The 18,950-nt window shown below is 57.4% G+C and overlaps 1 protein-coding gene across 1 annotated transcript; it reads right to left on the bottom strand.

Annotated features, from left to right (window-relative positions):
* Positions 1-3,125: 3,125 nt before the first annotated feature.
* Positions 3,126-15,910, bottom strand: REEP4 (receptor accessory protein 4). The gene is made up of 8 exons (XM_074981630.1): positions 15,700-15,910; positions 9,743-9,815; positions 8,361-8,437; positions 7,590-7,710; positions 6,746-6,859; positions 5,896-6,028; positions 4,672-4,856; positions 3,126-4,443 (listed from the first exon to the last, which is right to left on the bottom strand). Exons 1-8 carry the CDS (start codon positions 15,729-15,731, stop codon positions 4,378-4,380), a joined length of 801 nt encoding a protein of 266 aa, XP_074837731.1. The 5' UTR covers positions 15,732-15,910; the 3' UTR covers positions 3,126-4,377.
* Between the last annotated feature and the right edge of the window lie 3,040 nt (positions 15,911-18,950).

The raw sequence follows: 18,950 nt of genomic DNA, 5'->3' as shown, positions 1-18,950 counted from the left end.
GGCTGTGGCTCGCTGCTGGGAAGGAGGGACGTGCTGTGGCACAGCCTGAAAGGAAGGAGGAAGCTGCAGCCGTGACTTGTGGGGAGAAATAAGCTCCCTGCTGCTGGCTCCCTACCAGCAGTCCCTCTCCTCTTTTTCATTCAGGGCAGAATAAATTCTGTTATGGCACTAAGGCATGCTTGGGTGTGCACCGCCCTGCCAACATGCTGCCAGCTGGGGGCACTTTGCTAATCAGCTGGGCAGCCCCACAAGTGCTCAGCTTACAGGGAACACTGCTCCCACCCTCCACCTGCCCTTTGGAGTCTGCACGGCCCTCCTTCCCCTTGCTGTCCAGCGCCCTGCCCCTGACTGCCACAAAGCCAGTCGCAAGCATTTCACACTAGCCCTGTGCTGCTGCAAGCAGCTGCCTATGCTGGTAGGCCATGGAGTGCCTGGCCCCTTGGCTGCAGGACTCAGCACCGCAGGGCCTGGGTGAGTAACAGCAGAGGGCCTGGGAGGTAAAGACCAGGAAGGGAGAGCCATGGCCTACACAGCCCCGCAGTGAGCTCTACGGACAGAGGCAGCACCTTGCTCAGGGAACAGTGAGAACCCCCTGGCTGGAGCCGTCAGAGGCCAGACAAAGCCCCCAGGGAACCAGCCTGCCGGGGGCAGAGAAGGGATAATGGCCTCTCTCTGCTCGCTACCAGGCCAAGGCAGCGCTGCCAGCCATGCAGGGAGGGAAGAGAGGGCGCAACGCAGACCCACTGCCATTCCTGGAGCCCAGGGGTGACACCAGCTGCCTCAAAGGGGAGGGCGGGGTTCAGGCAAGGGGGAAGCTGCAGGCTCAGAGCAGGCTGAGCACATGTACTCCCTGTCCAGGCCTGAGCCACAGGGCAGAAGGTGGACACATGAGGTAAGAGTCCACCATGGAGGCTTTGGGGTCTCAGAACCAGAGAACCCAGAAAACCTGCCCACCCAGCAGGCAAGGCTCCCACCTGGTTACCCACATGCACTGTGGCCGAGCTGCAGCAGCCCGCCTCGACCAGCACTAATTTACTGACTGGGAGTGCAGGCGCCCAGTGCCCAGGATCCCACCCAACCTCTGCACCACCTGCTGCTACCCACAGTCCCTGCCGTGCTCCCTGCACTTGTGGTTTCTATGGCACCTGTCAGATCCATCCACAGCGGATGGGTGGAGAGCAACTTGGACTGCTCCAGGACTTGCTGGTGGGGTCCTCGGCTGGCCCACACCCACACCTCCATCCAGGGCCCAACCAACCTCATACCCCCCACCTCTCGCCGATGGCATGCCCAGTGGCGCTACCTGGGGCATGGGGTGGGTGCAGCTCGGGCGAGGCTAAGGCCACCCCGCCAGCAGACACTGGCCACCACAGCCCAGAGCTCTCCCTCTGCAGCCAGCCTGGAGGGAGGTCCCAGTGCACAGCAGGGTCTCCAGTAGTCCTGCAAGGCTCCCTCCCTTCCACCCAGCAATGCAAGTAGCTTCTCACAGGCCCGGTCCTATTACTAGCCCAGGCCCTGCCGGCCCTTTCAACAGCTCCCCGCTGGCTTTTCTCCCCGCTCAGGCGACTCTTGCAGAGATGGCTGCCTTTGGCCCTTCCCCACGGGGTGCAGCAGCTCTCTGCAGACAGGCCAGCCGCCGGCCCTGTGAGGAGACTGCTGCTGCCCCACTGTGGGCTGCGACACCTACTGCAGCCAGGGACACGGCCTCCAGGGCCTCCTGGGAGCAACTCTCCAGGGGACTTGGCAGGGAGGTGAGGGAGAGAAACGTGGGTCTCTGTCCCACAGATGAGTAAGGACAAGGCAGAGTCCAGCCATGCTGTGCGCTCACTGCACTGCTCAGCCTTCCAACCAGCTCCTGGGCAAACAGCTGCTGTGCAGCCTGGACTGCAGCCGGCATCACAGGGAGCAGCCCTCGGCACCTCCACGTACGCCAGGGTCTGAAGCTGAGGGGGGCCAGGAATCCAGGCTCTGATGCAGCATCAGCACGGAGGAGCCCAGCCCGCTTCAGTGCAGAGCGGCAGTTCCAAGGGGCGCGCTGGGCACGGCGACAGATGGGTGGCACAACTAAAAATCACACACAACAGCCGACTGCCTGCTCCTCTCCTCCCTGCTGAGACGAAGCCTGTAGCCCAGAGCTGCTCCCTCCAGGGTCTGCCACGAGAACAAGGAAGCTCACAACCCGGGGCTCCAGGAAGGAAATTCTGCACCCGGCTTAGCGCCCTGCTCCATTGAGTCTGCTCTCCCGCCTTCAAGGGAAGAGGCAGGACCAGCATAAAACTGGATGCCCACAAGAGCAACTGTGGCCAGCCTGTGCCCAGGAACAGAAAAGCTGGTGTACTTCCTGTTTCTTGGCCCTCCCGCCATTGCTGAGGGAGTTTCCATTGATTACGCACATCCCATTCTTTGGCTGCGAAGGGCGACCTGCAGCAGCAAAGCCCGTGGCCATAAGCCCTGCATTCCAGTTACAAAGCAAAATAATCTTTTACCAGTTTCAAATGTCTTGCCTTTCCCCTGGCTCAGATCACTTCCTGCAGCTCCCACTGGCCACGAATGGAGAGCCACAGCCCATGGGAGCAGACACGCTGGTAAATAAAGCACCTGGCAGCCCCCCAAGTGCTAGTCCCGGTGAGCTGCACCCAGCCCACAGCTGACTCCTTGGCTGCCGCTGTTTTAGACGAACACTTCACCCTCCACCCCATCCCAGGACAGCACCCTGGGTAAACACCCAGCAGCATTTCTGTCCCAGGCAGAGTGCTCACTGGGGATTAAACAGGGCAAGTGGAACACCTGGCTTTGGTGGCAACTCCGTGTACGGCTTTGGCTCAGCCACTGGCTTTCTGTACCTTGGTCCTCCCATCTGTAAAAGAGGAACAATACCTCCCATATGGAAGGAAAGCAGGGGTCTCTAAAGCATTTGAGACCCTGTCCTAGAAGACGTGTGGGAAGGGTGAAGTAGTACAGGTGCACGGAGGGGTCCCCATGTGCTAGGTGCTGTACAGACATGATGGTGGGGTTCTAAAGATGCCTGTGTCTCAGGACCCAGCCCCAGTCCCACTCTTCTGTGCTTCGTTCTCGAGAGGGGGCAGTTACCAACTCAAGGAAACCCCCAGACAAGCTTGTTTCAGATGTTCATGTATTTAAATATACAAAAAAGGTCAAGAAAGGAAGGTCTAACGTAAAAAATCAGCTGAAGGGGGAACAGACCCGTAGACGGGTGTCGAGAGCAATCGGTACATCTGCTTTCAAGTAACGAGGATTTGAGGCCAGGCGGTGGAGGGTCTGGTCCCTGAGGTGCACGCCGGGGAGATGGCGGTGGTGACTGACATCCATGCGAGGCAGGGAGGTGACCAGCTCCCAGCACCGAGTTCTGCCCAAAGGCAGAGGAGCGCATAGATTTTTGGCACTTGAAGTCTTTGGTTCCATGTAAGTGGCAGAGAAGGGGAAGTTCCCACCGCGCCGCCCCCTGCTGGAGGTCACCAAGACAGTGACTCATGGAGCCCCTGGGCTCAGGATGTGCGCTCTGGTCAAAGGAGGGCTGCTCGATCCAAGGCACAGATCTCTGGAGAGGCAGCAGCTCACAGAATTGAGCGTCTCAGCTTAGGCCGTCCGTGGTGCCGTGGCTGGGGGCCCCCCAGACAGAGGGACTGGAGAGGGTCATGCCAATTCCACAAGGCAACTGCTAGTTATGCTACAAACACCCCTCAACCTGTGCATTAGAGCAGGAGGATGTAACGCCCCCCTGTGGCTGCCGCGTGCCACGGCTTCTGACCCACAAGCAGGAGAGAAAGCGGTTCATTGCACCTGCCCAGGGACCCCTGGACCAGGCCAGGCACGCAGCAGAGACACCTGAGAGGAACAAGAGCTGTCGCCCTCCAGGACCAGTGGCGGGGATGCAAGAGCCACCCCGGGGAGGGCACTGCTGCAATGGGTTGCGGGGAACAGCAAGAGGAGCTGGAGGTAATGGAGCTGGGGTGGCTTTCCCCTGGGGACACCTGAAGTAGCACAGGAGAATAGCTCCCTAGTTTGAAGTGCTGCTAACCGAGCCACAGGGCGTCCTGCTGGGGCCATCAGGACAGCAGTGGGGTCAGGACAGATGCCCGTGCTGTACAGCGGGCTGGGCTGTTTGGAGCAGCTGTAGGTGGATTATGCATAGAGGGGGCACCTGAGACAGAGCTGCAGGATGAGTGGGAGGTCCTGGGACCTACCGGGGAAGGAGGGGACACGACATTTAAAGCGGGGTACCCTGGAGCTCTCATCCCTTTAGAGGCAGCGATCCCCTCTCTCAGGCAGGGGGCCCCAAGCGGCACTTCACAGCCCTCCGGAGGGCTGCAAGTCAAATCGGGGAAGCCTCCCTGGTGAAGCGCAGCTGCTGGCAGACTAACTGTCCTGATCCGCTGGCAGCGCCTTCTTCCTGGCCCGGCCCCGCACCAGTCGGAAAGAGCCCTGCAAGGGGCAGAAGGGAGTCAGGCCTGCTCCAATGGGCCTGCCCCGCCCCACCAACATCACCCCATTCAGCTGCCCTCTCCCCAGGCAGCTCCACGTGCCAAGCCCACACCGCCAAGGGCGGAGCCCTCCCCAGCACCCACACTTAGAGGCAGAGAGTGGCCCAGCTCCCCGGACCTCAGCTGCCAGGGCAGGTGCAGCCCGGCCACGCCTGGCCTTTACCATCACCTCCTTGACTTGGGATCTCTTCTTCACAATGCGCAGGCTCTGACTCCTGGAGAGTGGCTTGGAGAGCGCGGCATCCCGGCTGCGGAGCAATGCCTCGGGAGAGGCCTGGGAGTCCGACCAGCACTCCTCGTCCTCCGTGTCGCTCTGGTTCCTGGGCTGCCGGCTGGCTGAGGCTGCCCTGTAACCTTTGGGGAGGCAGTGGGGGGAAGAAAGCCCCGGGCAGGGTCAGTGCATGGCATGGGCATGGGAGCGGATCCCTGCTACAGCCCTGGCACATGCCCATTGCTGCGGAGCCAAATGCCTCACTGGCAAGACAGCAGGCTCAGAGACCTCCACGATGTGCTCTCACCACAGCTGCTAAATACCAGAGCCTTGCTCCCCAGCCGGGCTGTGTAACTGGTGCTTGGGAAAGCCAGGGACCCTCCGGGTGGGAAACTGTAGCTTCAGCCTTTGTAAAATGGGCCCCGAGCCACAGAGCTGCAGTGACCTGCCTTGGGTCACACAGAAAGGCCAGCAGAGCACAGGACTCCCGAGACCCAGTGTGGTGCTTTAGCCACTAGGCCATGCTGCCCTCCAGCAAGGAGGCAGTTCTGCTGCAATCAGGACAATGCTGTCTCCATTGGGGCCCTTGCTTTTTGCTCTTCTCTAGCACTGTCACTCTGCATCAGAAGGGCCTCAAGTGGTGTTCGTGAACCCGGCACACTGTGCTCCTGGTGGACCCCAGGAGTGATTCTCCCAGAACCACGACGCCAGGAATAAAACCTGGTTTTCCCAGCTCAGACCCAGGCCACATCCAGAGCCGTCTGTCCTTCCTCTTCGCACCAGCCCCATGGGGGCTGCTCCCACGCCCACTGACTGCAGCAAGAACATTCAGAGCAGGGCCTGCTTCCCTCCCTTCTCGGCAGCTGCACCATGCTGGCCAGCTGGAGAGCCCAGCTCCGCCCATCCCACAACCTGTATGTGGGGTCCACTGCCCCTCACCTGCCTGCTCTCCAGTCCAGGGAGAAGGCCAGGGGCCAGATCCACTGCTGGCATTAGCAGCGTTTCTTCAGGAGGGGAATTTGGCCCCTTGTCCTCATGCTTCAAGATGACTCCTCCCCATTCTCATCCACAACAAGAATCCAACTCCCTCCCCTCTGCTAAAGGCTAGGGGCGCGGTGCCAGAGAGAACTTCAGGTAGAGCTTTTACAAAACCTAGCACCCCGCCCTGCTCCCACCTCTCACCTATGGGCCGCCTCCTCGCCTCCTGCTCCTCCAGGTACAAGGGGTCTGCGTAGTGCACGGGAGAGTCGTCAGGCATGGCCCGCAGGTCCTGCATGCTGAAGCTGCGCAGACGCCCGGCCAGGGCTCCCTGGCTCTGCCAAGCAAACAGGAGTGGGGAGATGGTGAGAGCAGGCCAGGGGTCCCCTGCACCAGAGGCGCACACATGCAGGAGCAGAACCCAGTCTTGGGCAATGTCCCCTCTCATTTTTTCCATCCGTGTGCAGAATAAATTGTTACGTGCAGATGTGCACCGCCAGTAGAAATACAGGCTGCCAGCTGCGGGTGCTCTGTGAATCAGCTGGGGGCACCGGAACTTCTCCTGGGCAGCCACCCAAGGGCTCAGCTTACAGGGAGCACCAGCCCCGGTGCCACCCCCTTGGCTTGCTTTGAAATGGGACCAGAGGCTCCTGGACAGCCAGGCCTGATTACGTCCCTCGGTTTTCCCAGGGGGTGGAAGGCCTCTAAGCAGTTTGCTGCTGGCCTCTGTCCCTGGGGGGAGGTTAGGGAGAGTGCAGAGGAATCCAGCTTATCAAGCACGGGAGCTGACAGGAAAAATAGACAGAGCTGTACCAGGTCCCAGAAGAGCAGCAGCGCTCACTTGAGAGGGATGGGAGTTTCTGGTGAGACCGTGGGGTTAAAACCAGTCTAAAAGTCCACGTGAACCAGAGTAAGCCAGGCAAGCAGCTGGAATGCTAGGGCTGTGGGCAGCCCGGTGGCCCCCCAGCCACGCCCAGCACCCTGAGACCTTCTCGCTCACTGGCACCTGCCAGTTCTGCTGGCCACGGCACATCAGCCAGGCAGGAGCCGGTACCTTGGCTGCAGCCTGGACGGCTGCCGTGGCTGCAATGTTGAGGCCCTTCTTGCCAAAGTTCACCATTGTCTCGTAGCTGCGCTCCTTGGCCTGGCTGATGTACAAGTCGATTTCCTGCAGAGACAGAGCACAGTGAGCAATGCCACAGCAGGCCCAGGTCTACCTGTGCCAGGACCACTCCTGGCACAGAGTCCAGAGCCAAGACTCCCTGGCTTGGGCATTCTGTGCCCCATAAGCCCCACCCCAGCTGGGGCTCCCCTCAGCACTCTGCACTGCAAGCTCTGCTTGGCCGCTCTTCCACTCACGCCCACCTGGCTGCTTCGGGCACGGGCAGGGAGACGGGAGAGCTGTGTCGGAATTCAGCGCGCAGCCCTGTTACCGCTCCCCTCCCCGCCAGGGCTGGGGCAGCCAGGCCTAACACAATGGCTTTCAAGCTGCAGTGTCTCCACCTGTCAAGGAGCCTGCCAGGCTGGATTTAAGAGGGCGAGACTGGCTGGGCGGAGGAGCTTGGGCAGAGCCCTGTGCAGGAGGCCCTGGCAGGATTATAGGACAGAAATGTGGGGCAACGGCAGAGGTTTTAGATGAAGACCCTATGTCTAAAACAATAAGGACAAGGTCTAGCTCAGCCACAAGGTACGGGCTGGCGGCCAGAGCCTGGTGGGAGGGGGCCTGGCCAGTATAACGCAGGTCAGAATGGCCCCTGTGACTTGGCTGGGGCTCTGAATTAGAACAGTGGGGGGCAGGAGAGGTCAGGATCAAGGGGTGCTGGGAGAACTAGGGCAGACAGGCTGTCTCCTGGTTGGAGGCACGTACGATGCACCCCTGCTGGGGCGGGGCCCATTACCTTCTCTCTGCGGGACAGCATGGGGTGCACGAACTTTCGGTAGAGCAGGCTGGCCCCTCTGGTGTAGGGGGAGAGCAGCCACACCACAAAGGCCATCTTGACCTCGTAGTAGAAGGGAAACCTGCCAGATGGAGCACACAGCTGTGAGGGGTTCCCAGGACCCCAGAGCCCTTCACCTTCACGGCCAGCAGCCACCCCTGCGGCTCCTGCCCACCCAGCGGGGAAAGTTGGGGAGTGGGCTGCAAGGACAGTGGCTTCCCACCCGCACCCTGCAATCCGGTCCAGCCGCATCAACCACAGTGGGGGCAAAGGGAGCGCGTCCATCAGCCCCACTCTGCTAAAGCCAGACAGAGAGGGCCCCTGCAGCCCACGAGGCAAGCGGCAGAAGTACCTGCACAAGAGCTCACACACTGCGCTGCGGGCCGGAGAGCTGGGCGATGGGCAGGTGACTGGGAAGTGTAGATGGGGCTGTTCCCTCCCTCCCCCTTGGCGTGGGGCCATGGATCAGAGGGACGTGCTCCCCTTCTGGGGCACATGCAGGCCCCATGAGGCCACGTCCCCCGACAAGCTAGGACGTGGGGGTAAGAGACTGGCCATAACCCTAGCCCACCTCCCAACAGCGGGTGGCTGGACTCAGGCCTGCACCCAGGACACCACTCACAGGTGGCCATCTTTGCACAGGCTACAGCCCTGCAGCGAGCTCACACAGGCTCCCCAGCAGGGGAGCCACCTGCGCCCACCTGGAACATGTCCTCGAGGCTGGAGCCTTACCAAGAAACGAACATGTCGGTCAGCGTCTCCATCGCCATGAAGAGCGCAAAGACGATCCAGTACATCATCCAGCGGACCTGCACGGAGGAGGGAGCAGGTTACCCGTGCCGACCCACGCCCAAGCTCGACACCAGGGAGGGATGGGCTGCCAGGCAAGCCCTGGGGTAGCCCAACAGGCCCTTTACACAAAGGGTAGGGAACTGGGTGTGCTGTTAGCTCTCAGGGCTGAGTCCCCCGACATTTGCCCATCCCGACAGTGGCCAGAGACAAAGGACACGGCTTTTACAGTGGAACTGCATACCAGCCCTTGCACTCGGAGCCCTGGGAACGCACTCCCTTTGGAAACAACACGCATGGTGCTGAGCACACGTAAGCTCACCCTCACCGCCCAAGAAGGTAAGCCGGGACACCCGCCCCACAGCACAAGTGGGAGACAAACGCACAGGCTGGGGAGCAGAGCCTAGGCAACAGTGCACCCAGCCTGGCTCCCAGCAAAGCAGCTGTGCACCCCACCATCAGGCGCCCCTCTCAGCCGTGCAGCTGCCTAGCAAGCCCTGTGCAGGGGCTCAGGGTTGCCGTGCAGGGAGCTGCTATGGCTGGGGGAGAAGCGGGCTCCTTCAGCCCCGCCAGCAGGGGCTATTGGGGCTGCACCCTGTGAAGTCCCTGTGTTGTGGGGCAGCCCTGCCCGGTGTGGGTGGGGCTCTGCACGCTGCCACTCCTTCCCCCACCCCCATCTGAGCTGCACTGCCACAAGCGCCCCAGGCTCTGTCCCTCCAGCTCCCATTGGCTGGCAACTGTGGCCAATGGGAGCTGCAGGGGGCGGTGCCTGCAGGGAGCTCGGGACTCCCACCAGCAAACAGGAGCTGCCCCAAGTAAGCGCCTCACACCCCACCCCAGCCCTGAATCCCCTAACTCCTGCACAGACCCTGTCGCCTCACCCCAACCTCCTGCCCTGAGCCCAGACTTCAAACCCCCAGCCCCAGCCTGGAGCCCCAAACACCCCACCGCCTGCCAGAGCTCACGTCCCAACCCCGAGCTCACCCCCACCCTCCGAACCCCTCAGCCGCCCCCGCCACGCTGCCCACAAGCAGAATGTGCACCAGTACGGAGGTAGCCTGTCGCACGTCATCTCGCAGTGGTGCGCGGAAGAGAACTCACGCCGCGCTGGGACAGAAATATTACAAGGAAGACTGCCTGCTACTGCCCTCTTGCGTCCAGCTGCCCCGGGAAATCAGCCCTGAGGCTTCCGCACCTGGCTCCACATGCCCCAGGTCTCCCCCTAATCCTGAATCAGCCTCCCTCCCTGCCACACCAGGTCCCCCGTGCTGGACACAGTCACTCTCAGAGACCTCGCGGAGCAAGTCCCTGCGGCTCATACTCACATATTCCCGGATGTTCTTGGTTTTCACTGCCTTGTAGGAGGCATAGGCTGGGTAGAGCATCCCAAACACCAGCCTGTAACAGAGAGAGGGTGTGAGCCAGGCCGGCCACCACACCCACAGCAAGGCCAGCAGAGAGAAGCAGCACTTCCGAGCTCTGCACCGCAGCTTCGCCTTCACAGCCTCCAGCACCATGCTGCCCAGCACCTCCTCAGCCGCCACTCCAAGAGTCTTCGCTCTCCAAGCAGCAGCACGATAGATGCAGGGAAGGCATTCGGCAGTGGTACAGGACAGGGCGAGTCTGTCACCAGGCCGGTCGGCCCTGTCCTTTCGTGCCAGCCCCATGACAGGTACCAGACAAGCTGGTAATTAGCCAGAGCTGCACAACCCCTGCAGAGCCTGCAGGCAGTTCTCAGGGCTACACCCGCTTCCGGGCAGGGAACAGCTATGAGCAGTGACTGTCAGGGTACTCCACTTCCTGCCCACACTCGCGTGCTGCCGGTGCACCAGCCCTCCCCGGGTCACCCCCTTTCACAGACACACCATGGCCAGGTCAGGGCAGCCACAGCACCAAGCGGACAGGCAAAGCCAGCAGGCCAGGAACTGCCCCAGACGGTGCTGCCATGCAGTCAGGGTTTAAGCCCCTTCCCGAGCCGGCGGCCAGCTGTTTCGCAGCACGGTGCTGCTTCTGCTGCCCCTCTCCAACATTCCAATTTTGTCCACCCATGGGCAGAATAAATTTTACGTGCACCAAGGCAAGTGCGAATGTGCACCATCCACAGACACAGGCTGCTAGCTATAGGCTCCATGCTAATCAGCTGGGAGGCACTGGAATCTCCCCTGGGCGCCGTCCAACTGCTCAGCTTACAGCGAACACTGCCCTTCCCCCAGGGTGCTGGCCTGCCCCCTCCCATCACCCTTTCATGGGGAGTCTGATTTCAGGCCCTGACATGCCCTAAAGTTTGGAGGCAGGAACAGGAAGTGTTTCCAGCTCATCGGCCATGTGGCCTGCAGTGCTGTCTGTCTCTCCAGACTGCATTCCCCTGTGCCCCCGTCTGACTGACGACCCGACAGCTCCTTAACATGCCACACCGGCCCCAGGTTACACAAGCCAAGCCAGTTCAACGGGCTGCTGATAAATCACAGGATGGTGTCACCGGAAGGGGTGACCAACAGGTTCCAACACACTGGGGACACATGGTGGAATCCAGCCCACAGGGCAGGGCACAGTCTGTGGGAACGTGGCCCTGCAGAGGGCTCTCAGCCATCCAGCCTGCAAGCTGCTGCAACACCGAAGTGGAGAAGGACGTGGGGAAGCAGGACACAAGGAGAGATGGGGAACAGGGACCTGGAGGGCACCTCTGATGTGGCCGCAATGGGCTCCGCCAGGACAGCAGCGAGCCACCACAGAAGATCCGTGAGGGCCGCATGAATCAGCTGCAGAGGGGAGCCCCCCAACATACACCTCCTTGCCCCAGCAGTGGCTGTACTCTCCCATTACTCCCCTGTGGCTGGGTCACGTGACATTTATTTATTACTACGTCATCCAGAGCCCAGTCCCTGCTGCGCCACCTTCCTACCCCACCAGCCAAATCCCCTGTGGCCTTTCCCGAGCCAGCACAAAGGCCAGAAGGTAACTGAGTCCAGGCAGATGCAACCCCGCAGGATGAAAGCTCGGTTACCAGCCTCTTCTAGCTCCCTGCCAGAGCGGGCCCCTGGCCTGCCCTGCCCCAGCAAACAATCGTAAATACGGGCTGCAACCCAGCCTGGCTCACTGACACTGGCCCACGCGACTGTGGCCGAGAACCTGGCTTCAGCCCCGGGAGAAGTGGAAGCTAGGAGGCGGCCCACGCTGGCAAGAAAAACACGTTCTAACACAGGTCGGCCGCAGCCCTGTTTACACATGCTTACTCCTGCGGCCTACCTAGCAGGGCAGCCAGCGCTTGCATGCCTCTGCACTGGCTCTGACTGCCTCCCCATCATGTATGCAGAGAGACCGGGGTGGGAGGCAGGGTAAAACCTTCCCCCGAGCCCTGCTCTTGGCATCCACTGCACAGGCTACAGCCCCTGGGGGAAGCCACGCTGCATCCAGCCATGGCCCAGCACTCCCCCCACAGTCAGCCCCTGCTGCAGGCCACAAGGAGGCAGATCGCTGCTGGAAAGAGCCCAAACCACCCACTTGGGGAAGACGCCTCTTGCCCCACCCCAAACATTGTGTTCTCCAAACACTGAAGCCTCCCTCAATCTTCCAGGGCAACTCAGAGCTCCATCTGCTCAGGGTCCCCAGCGCAGAGCACCTGGTTTAAACATTAACATGCAACTGGCCCAGCAAGGCTGAGAGCGGCAGAGCAAAATCAGACCACATGGTAGTAACAGAGCCGATCCCCCCACTGCTCAGGAAACAGCAGCTCCCCGCCCGCCGCCAGCGGAGCCCATGCCACTCCGAGCACAAGGCAGCCTTCTCAACATCCCCAGGAGGGGAGCACAAGCTCTGCCCAGAGCCACTATTCCTCTGTCCAGCGGTCCCTCCAACTTTTCCATCCACGGGCAGGATAAAGTTATGTGCACCGGGACATGCACAGCTGTGCACCACCTATAGACGCACAGGCTGCTGGGTGCAGGCGCTCTGCTCATCAGCTGGGCAGAACCTGAATCTCTCCTGGGTGGCCACCCAAGCACTCAGCTTACAGGGAACGCATTCTACACCAGTTCACGCCTATGGACATAACTGCACCAGCCCACCCTGCCCAGCGCAGCATGTCTGCACTGGGAGTTTGCCCTGGCAAAGTGACACGCCCCAGCTAAAATCCCCAGGACAGACAAGATCCCAGCTGCCTTTTCGAACTCCTGGCATAGCGAGGCCCAGCAACTTGCTCTTTTGGCGGCTCCCGCAGCCCGTGCCGACGTTTAATCATTGACTGACACACCAGCTGGTGCATGCATCCCCAGCCCCTCCAAGCCCTGCCAGGAAGCTGGCACATGGCATGTGCCATCTGTAACAGGAGACTGCTTATCAGCTGGGAGATGCACTGACTCATCTGTGACATCCTGCCACACATGGACTCAAGCATGCAGGGCCTTCCCTAGCCGGGAGATTGCAGGTGTAATGCTACATGATGAGCAGCTGTTGACTGGCACCCCATTACTAATAAGATTCCTATTAGATTAGCCAGATGATTGGCGCTATGTGAATCCTGCAGCAAGGAAGGAGGCTAGTCCTGATTTCAGGAAGCAGCGCCAGATAGAGATCAGCCACCGAAGAGCAATAGGTAGACCACACATTCTGGGGCTGGGACATTCTACTAGGTCTAGAGGTGAAAGACACCAAGTTGAGGACAGTCTCAGCTGACCGGCTGTAACTGCTGATGCTAAAGATTTAGCAAGTCGCAACCGACATCACAATTTAAAAAAAAGGGATTTTTTGTTTTGTTTTGTTTTGTTTTTTTTTAAATATTTTGTCCTTATTTCAGCATCTGACCACCTCCTTAAGGTGATACGTTGGAAGTGGCAATGAAAGACTTGGGTTGCTGTTAGAATTTGAGACAAGTTAGGTTCTGCCCCCCTCGGCATTGTGTTGAACAGGTGTTTTAATGGTTACGTCAGCTGTTAAACACACACTCTTTTCAACCAACAGTTCTAGAACACCCCTTGAACCAGCGTCTGTGCTTCCAGTCTCACTTTGTATGAGCGATTTCTATGCCTGGAGCATACCGAAGCCAGAGCAAAGACTGGAGCTCAAATGGGGCTGCACGTGCATAGAGACAGAAGACTATCTACACAGACAGGACAGACACGGAATGGGAGAGGATACTGAGGCAGAGAGAGGTCAAGTGACTTGCCCAAGGTCACCCAGCAGCTCAGTAGCAAAAGCAGGACTAGAACCCAAGTCCAGGTCTCACGAACTGACAGCTCAGAAGCCATTTCAAAGGGGATCTCGGGAACCCACCCCGCACAGATGTGTACTAGCACATCTGCAAGCAGCCAGTCCCACATGCTGACGAAAGTGCACAGGATGGACTTGGCTGCCCTCAAACTAAAATGTTTTCCCTGTAGCATAGTTTATTTCAAGCCAGCCCAAGAGGGAGAAGAAAGCATGAGTGGCATTTCAAACTGGACAGACAGAGGTCAAAGGTGGCAAGCAGGATCACATCACACCTATTAGGGTCACTAGGTTTTCCTGGTCCAGCCTCAGCACAGATGGATGGATTGGATGGGATGACCTCTCGCAGTGCCTTCCAGCTCTACATTTCTGGAGTTCTCTCTTTGGAGGTCTGACCCTCAGTCAGCTGGAGGTCATAGATTCAAAACCCAGCAGAGCTCAGCTCGGCCCAGATCCCTTCCAAGGCACCTGTGCACACTGTTTACTCCAGGGGGGTCTCCCAGGGCAGGGTTTTTCAACCACTGGTCCAGCGCCAGTCTCGAAGGTTGCCCTGACACAGTTTAGGAAGGGAGCAAGCTGGCATCAAACACAGCTAAGAAACGGTGTTCTAGTGCAGGGGTGCGCAAAGTGGGGGGTGTTGTGTGAAATATCAGGGGGGCACAGCACAATCGGCTGCTGGGTCTCAGGCTCATCCTTCTCATCAAGGAGGCTGAAATCCGTTACTGTTTTTACGTCTGTGTATTCCCACTAACATAAGATTCACAGCGGTTACAGACTTATTTTCTTCCACATGCCAAAATGGATTTTTTTTCCCCCATATGAAAGTTACTGGAACGCCCGTTGGTTTGGATGACGCCAGCCAGGTTGGGAGAGAACCCTGCCAATGGCAGGGACAAAAAGTGGGGCCTGATATAAAAAGTTTGCTCGCCTCTGGGGGGGGTGCAGTGCTACTCTGCTTCAGCGAAAAAAAAACCAGGAGCCTCGTAGCACCTGAAAGACAAACACATTTGTTCAGGCAGCTCCTTCCTGCAGCCCAGGAAAACTAATGCTAAAAGCGTCAGTCTTTAAAGTGCCCCAGGACCCCTGGTTTTCACCCTTCTGGAGGAGAGGCTGCATGACCTGAGCCCTCCTGAGGAAGTTATGAAAATACCACTTCCGTTACAGGTGCAACCCCCACATTGATGGGTATCTGCTAGAGCTCCTCCACTGCCCCACGCAGCCAGCATCCTCTTCGCATTGCGCACCTTCCTACCCCAGACACAGCTGCAGCCCAGCAAGGCCAGCAGGTACAGTTTTGTCAAGGCCACGGAGACACTGCATTGCTTTACACTTGTGACTTCTCCCCACAAAACGCAGCCACAGCAGATACTACGTTTGGCCAAAGAATGAAACCTGCCCCCAACCGGGATCTCGGCCACAAACCTGCCCCCATCTAAAGTGACCAGCTGTCCGAATTTTACATGGGTGGGCCCTGTATTCAAGGCTTGGTCTTACATAGCAGCCTGTTATCCCCACCTCCCATCCTGAGTTTTCATAAGAACGGCAGGACTGGGTCAGCCCAAAGGTCCATCCAGCCCAGTCTCCCGTCTGCCGCCGGTGGCCAGTGCCAGGTGTCCCAGAGGGAGTGAACAGAGCAGGTGAGCATCAAGTGATCCCTCCTGGCATCCGTTCCCAGCTCCTCCCAGACAGAGGCCAAGGACACCAGTCCTGCCCATCCAGGCTTACAGCCGCGGAGGGACCGGCCCTCCATGAATGTATCCAGTTCTTCCTGAGCCCGGATAAAGCCCTGCTCTTCACTGCGTCCTCTGGCGAGGAGTTCCCCAGGCCGACCGTGCGCCCCGTGGCGCAACACTTCCTTTCGTTTCCTCTAACCCTGCTCCCCATCAGTGCCATTGGCTGAGCCCGCGCTCTCAGGTTATGGGAACAAGTCAATAACCTTTCCACCCCAGGCATGGCTGTATTGATCCCGCCCTGTCCCCCAGGCCCCGGCTCCTTCTCTCTCTGCCTCGTTCCGCTGCCCCCTTCGGAGCCTTTTCCCACGCCGCCCGCTCCGCTCCGCTCCGCTCCGGGCCGTACTTACACCACCACGCGTGAGATGATCCAGGAGACCATGGCGCACGGGCACGGAGCCCCCGCTGTTCCGGAGTAGCTATCGCCGCAGCAATGCAGCGGGGCGGCTGGGCCCGGCCGGGCTAGCTCGGCACTGCCCCTGGCATGCCCCGGGCCTGCTCGCAGAGACTCTGCGCGCCGCGGCGGCTGCTACCGGCTGGAGGCGCGGCCAGACTCCGACGGCCCCGCGCGGGCGGAGCTCGGAGCCGCTTGAAAGTCGCAGGGCGCAGCGGCGGGCCAACCCCAGCGCGGCGGGCAGGCAGCGCCTTAAAGGGGCCGTGCGCCGCTCCTTCCCTGTCCGTCCGCCGGCTCCGAGCGAGCAGCGGGGCCGGGGGCCCTGCAGTGCGCCTGGGGGCCGACACAAGCCGAGCGGGGACCTTTCAAAGCGGAGGACACCCCTGAGAGGGAGTGTGTCGGTGTCAGTACCTCCCAAGCGCACCTTGTAGGAATACACTGGGGACTCCCTGCTGTCACTTTTTGGCATTTGAGCATTCAGGGTTCCCCTGGAACAGATTTGCAAGCGTCCCCCGAAAGTAGCTTTAAAGACCCTCTAATTTTCAGTTAATCACGTGAATCCTGGAGCTGGGGCTTTCCGGAAACACCAAATGTCAAAGACTTGCATTAAAATCACCTCCCCATGACAATAAGAAGTCCTGTGGCACCTTATAGACGAATATATTTTGGAGCATAAAGATGAAGCCGGTCTTTGTCCACCAAATCTTATGCTCCAAAATAGCTGTTACTCATTAAGGTGCCACAAGGACTTCTTGTTTTTGCAGATACAGACTAATACAGCTACCTCTCTGATGCTTGGCCCTTGGGCAGAGGATTCATGCTGAATAAGAACAGATGTAACCTGGACGTCCACTCCCTTTGGCCCTGATTCAGCAAAGCACTAAGGTGAATGCTTAACTTTAACCACGTGGTTAACCAGTGAGGGTAACTAGGTTCAGCTAACTTTGGTGGGACTTGAGTGTGTGCTTAAAGCTAACCGTTGGTTTAAAGATTTTGCTGAGTCAGGACCTGATATTTCAATGTGTTGCTGCTTTAAGAAAGGGCTGGGTTGGCAACAACTGCCGGTTTTTTAAAAGTAGTGTTGCCTACAAAGGAGGGCAGGGCAGTGAGAATCATGTGACCTGTGTTGCAATTGCAGTTCTGGCACCAATGCCTAGTGGTACTTCATTTCATCACACTGTACCTCAGGTTCCCCACTGGTAAAAGACTAACAGAGAGACAGCCGTGCCACTGTATATGCTATCAAAACAAAAGAGCAGCCCACTTTAAAGATGAACAATTTATAAGGTGATGAGCTTTCGTGGGACAGACCCACTTCTTCAGATCAGAGCCAGACCTGAACAGACTCAATATTTAAGGCACAGAGAGCCAAAAATAGTTATCAAGGTTGACAAATCAGAAAAATATTATCAAGGTGAGCAAATCAGAGAGTAGGGGTGGGGAAGTCAAGAATTAGATTAAGCCAAGTATGCAAAAGAGCCTCTATAATGACCCAGAAAATTCGCATCCTGGTTCAAACCACGTGTTAATGTGTCGAATTTGAATATAAAAGAGAGTTCAGCAGCCTCTCTTCCAAGACTGTTGTGAAAATTCCTTTTCAGTAAAACGCAGACTTTTAAGTTATTAACAGAATGGCCCACTCCATTAAAATGTCAGCTGACCAGTTTATGGATCAGGAGTGTTTTTACATCTGTTTTATGCCCATTAATTCTTTGTCGAAGAGAGTTTGAAGTCTGTTCAATATACAAAGCATCTGGGCGTTGTTGGCACATGATGGCATTGAAGAACATGAGAATGTGCCCGTGATTCCGTGACTAACCTGGTTAGGTCCAGTGATGGTATCTCCAGAATAGATATGTGGACAAAGCTGGCAGCGGGTTTTGTTGCAAGGAAAAGTTCTAGGACTGGCGCTCCTGCAGTATAGCCTGTGGCTGTGGGTGAGAATCCTCATAAGGTTGGGAGGTTGTCTGTAGGAGAGAACAGGCCTGTCACCTAGGGCCTTCTGGAGTGTGGCATCCTGATTAAGGATAGGTTATAGGTCTTTAATCATGCGTTGCAGTGGTTTGAGTTGGAGGCTGTAGGTAATAACCAGTGGTTTTCTGCTCTTGGCTTTTTTGGGCCGATCTTGGAGTATCTGGTCTCTGGGTATTCGTCTGGCCCTGCCGATTGTTTTTTTATTTCTCCAGGCGGGTAGTTCAGGTTTATGAATATTTGGTAAAGATCTTGTAGTTTTCGGTCTCTGTCAGTAGGATCAGAGCAAATGCGATTGTACCTAAGGGCTTGACTGTAAACAATGGATCTAGTTATGCATGCAGGATGGAAGCTAGAAGCGTGTCGGTAAGTATAGTGATCAGTGGGTTTCCGGTAGAGCGGGGTACCAATCAGGCCATCCTTGATTTGTACTGTAGTGTCCAGAAAATGTATCTCTCACGTGGAGTAATCGAGGCATACCTTGATGGTGGGGTGCAGATTGTTAAAGTCTCTGTGGAATTCTTCTAGAGTGTCTATACCATGGGTCCAAATCATAAAGATATCATCAATGTATCTTAAATAGAGGAGGGATAATAGGGGACAAGAGCTGAGGAATCATTGCTCCAGGTGCCTCCCCGCCCCCTATTCTCTGATTTCCTCAACTTGATGATTTTTTTTCTGATTTGTCAACCTTGATTACTATTTTTGGTTCTCTGTGCTTTAAATATTGAGTCTGTTCTGGTATGGCTGTGGTCTGAAGAAATGGGTCTGTCCCACAAAAGCTCACCTAATAAATTATGTTTTTAGTCTTTAAAGTGCTACTTTACTGCTTTTTTGTTTTGATTGTAAAATACTGTGGCTGTTACCCTACTCCCCTATGTTGTGTGGTTTAATGCACTCATGTCTGTGAGCGCTTGGGAAGTCCTCCCATGAACGGTGTCAAAAAAAGAAACAAAGAGTTAGTCATGAATTACTAATCACTACTATGTATATGAGGAAAGGGATCAGTTAAACTTCATGCCTTTACCCTTCATTTGCCCTTCTGCATATATCCGTCTTCGTCAAAAGTACTTGTGTCTGCAAACAGGGATCTCAAAGTGCTTCTCAAAGAGTGACAAGTTAAGCTTCACAAACACTGCCAAAGGTAGGTAGGCCAATCACTCTAAAAGACATACTCTAGGTCAGTGACAACCTTTTGCACTAGAAGCAGCCCTCTCTGGGAGAAATTCCCTGACG

The sequence above is a fragment of the Carettochelys insculpta genome, chromosome 31 (assembly GCF_033958435.1).
Source record: "Carettochelys insculpta isolate YL-2023 chromosome 31, ASM3395843v1, whole genome shotgun sequence".
NCBI classification, from domain to species: Eukaryota; Metazoa; Chordata; order Testudines; family Carettochelyidae; genus Carettochelys; species Carettochelys insculpta.
The sequence above is the reverse complement of the archived record's forward strand: the minus strand, read 5'-3'. Positions and strand labels throughout refer to the sequence as shown.

What these genes read in the sequence shown, in the direction of transcription:
- REEP4 (XM_074981630.1), bottom strand. Translation starts at nt 15,731, where the DNA reads ATGGTCTCCTGGATCATCTCACGCGTGGTGGT. An exon ending in ACCGACATGTTCGTTTCTTG is followed by an intron (nt 7,711 to 8,360) that starts GTAAGGCTCCAG and finishes TCCATCTGGCAG; the next exon opens with GTTTCCCTTCTACTACGAGG. An exon ending in GGCGAGGAGGCGGCCCATAG is followed by an intron (nt 4,857 to 5,895) that starts GTGAGAGGTGGG and finishes GCCTCCCCAAAG; the next exon opens with GTTACAGGGCAGCCTCAGCC.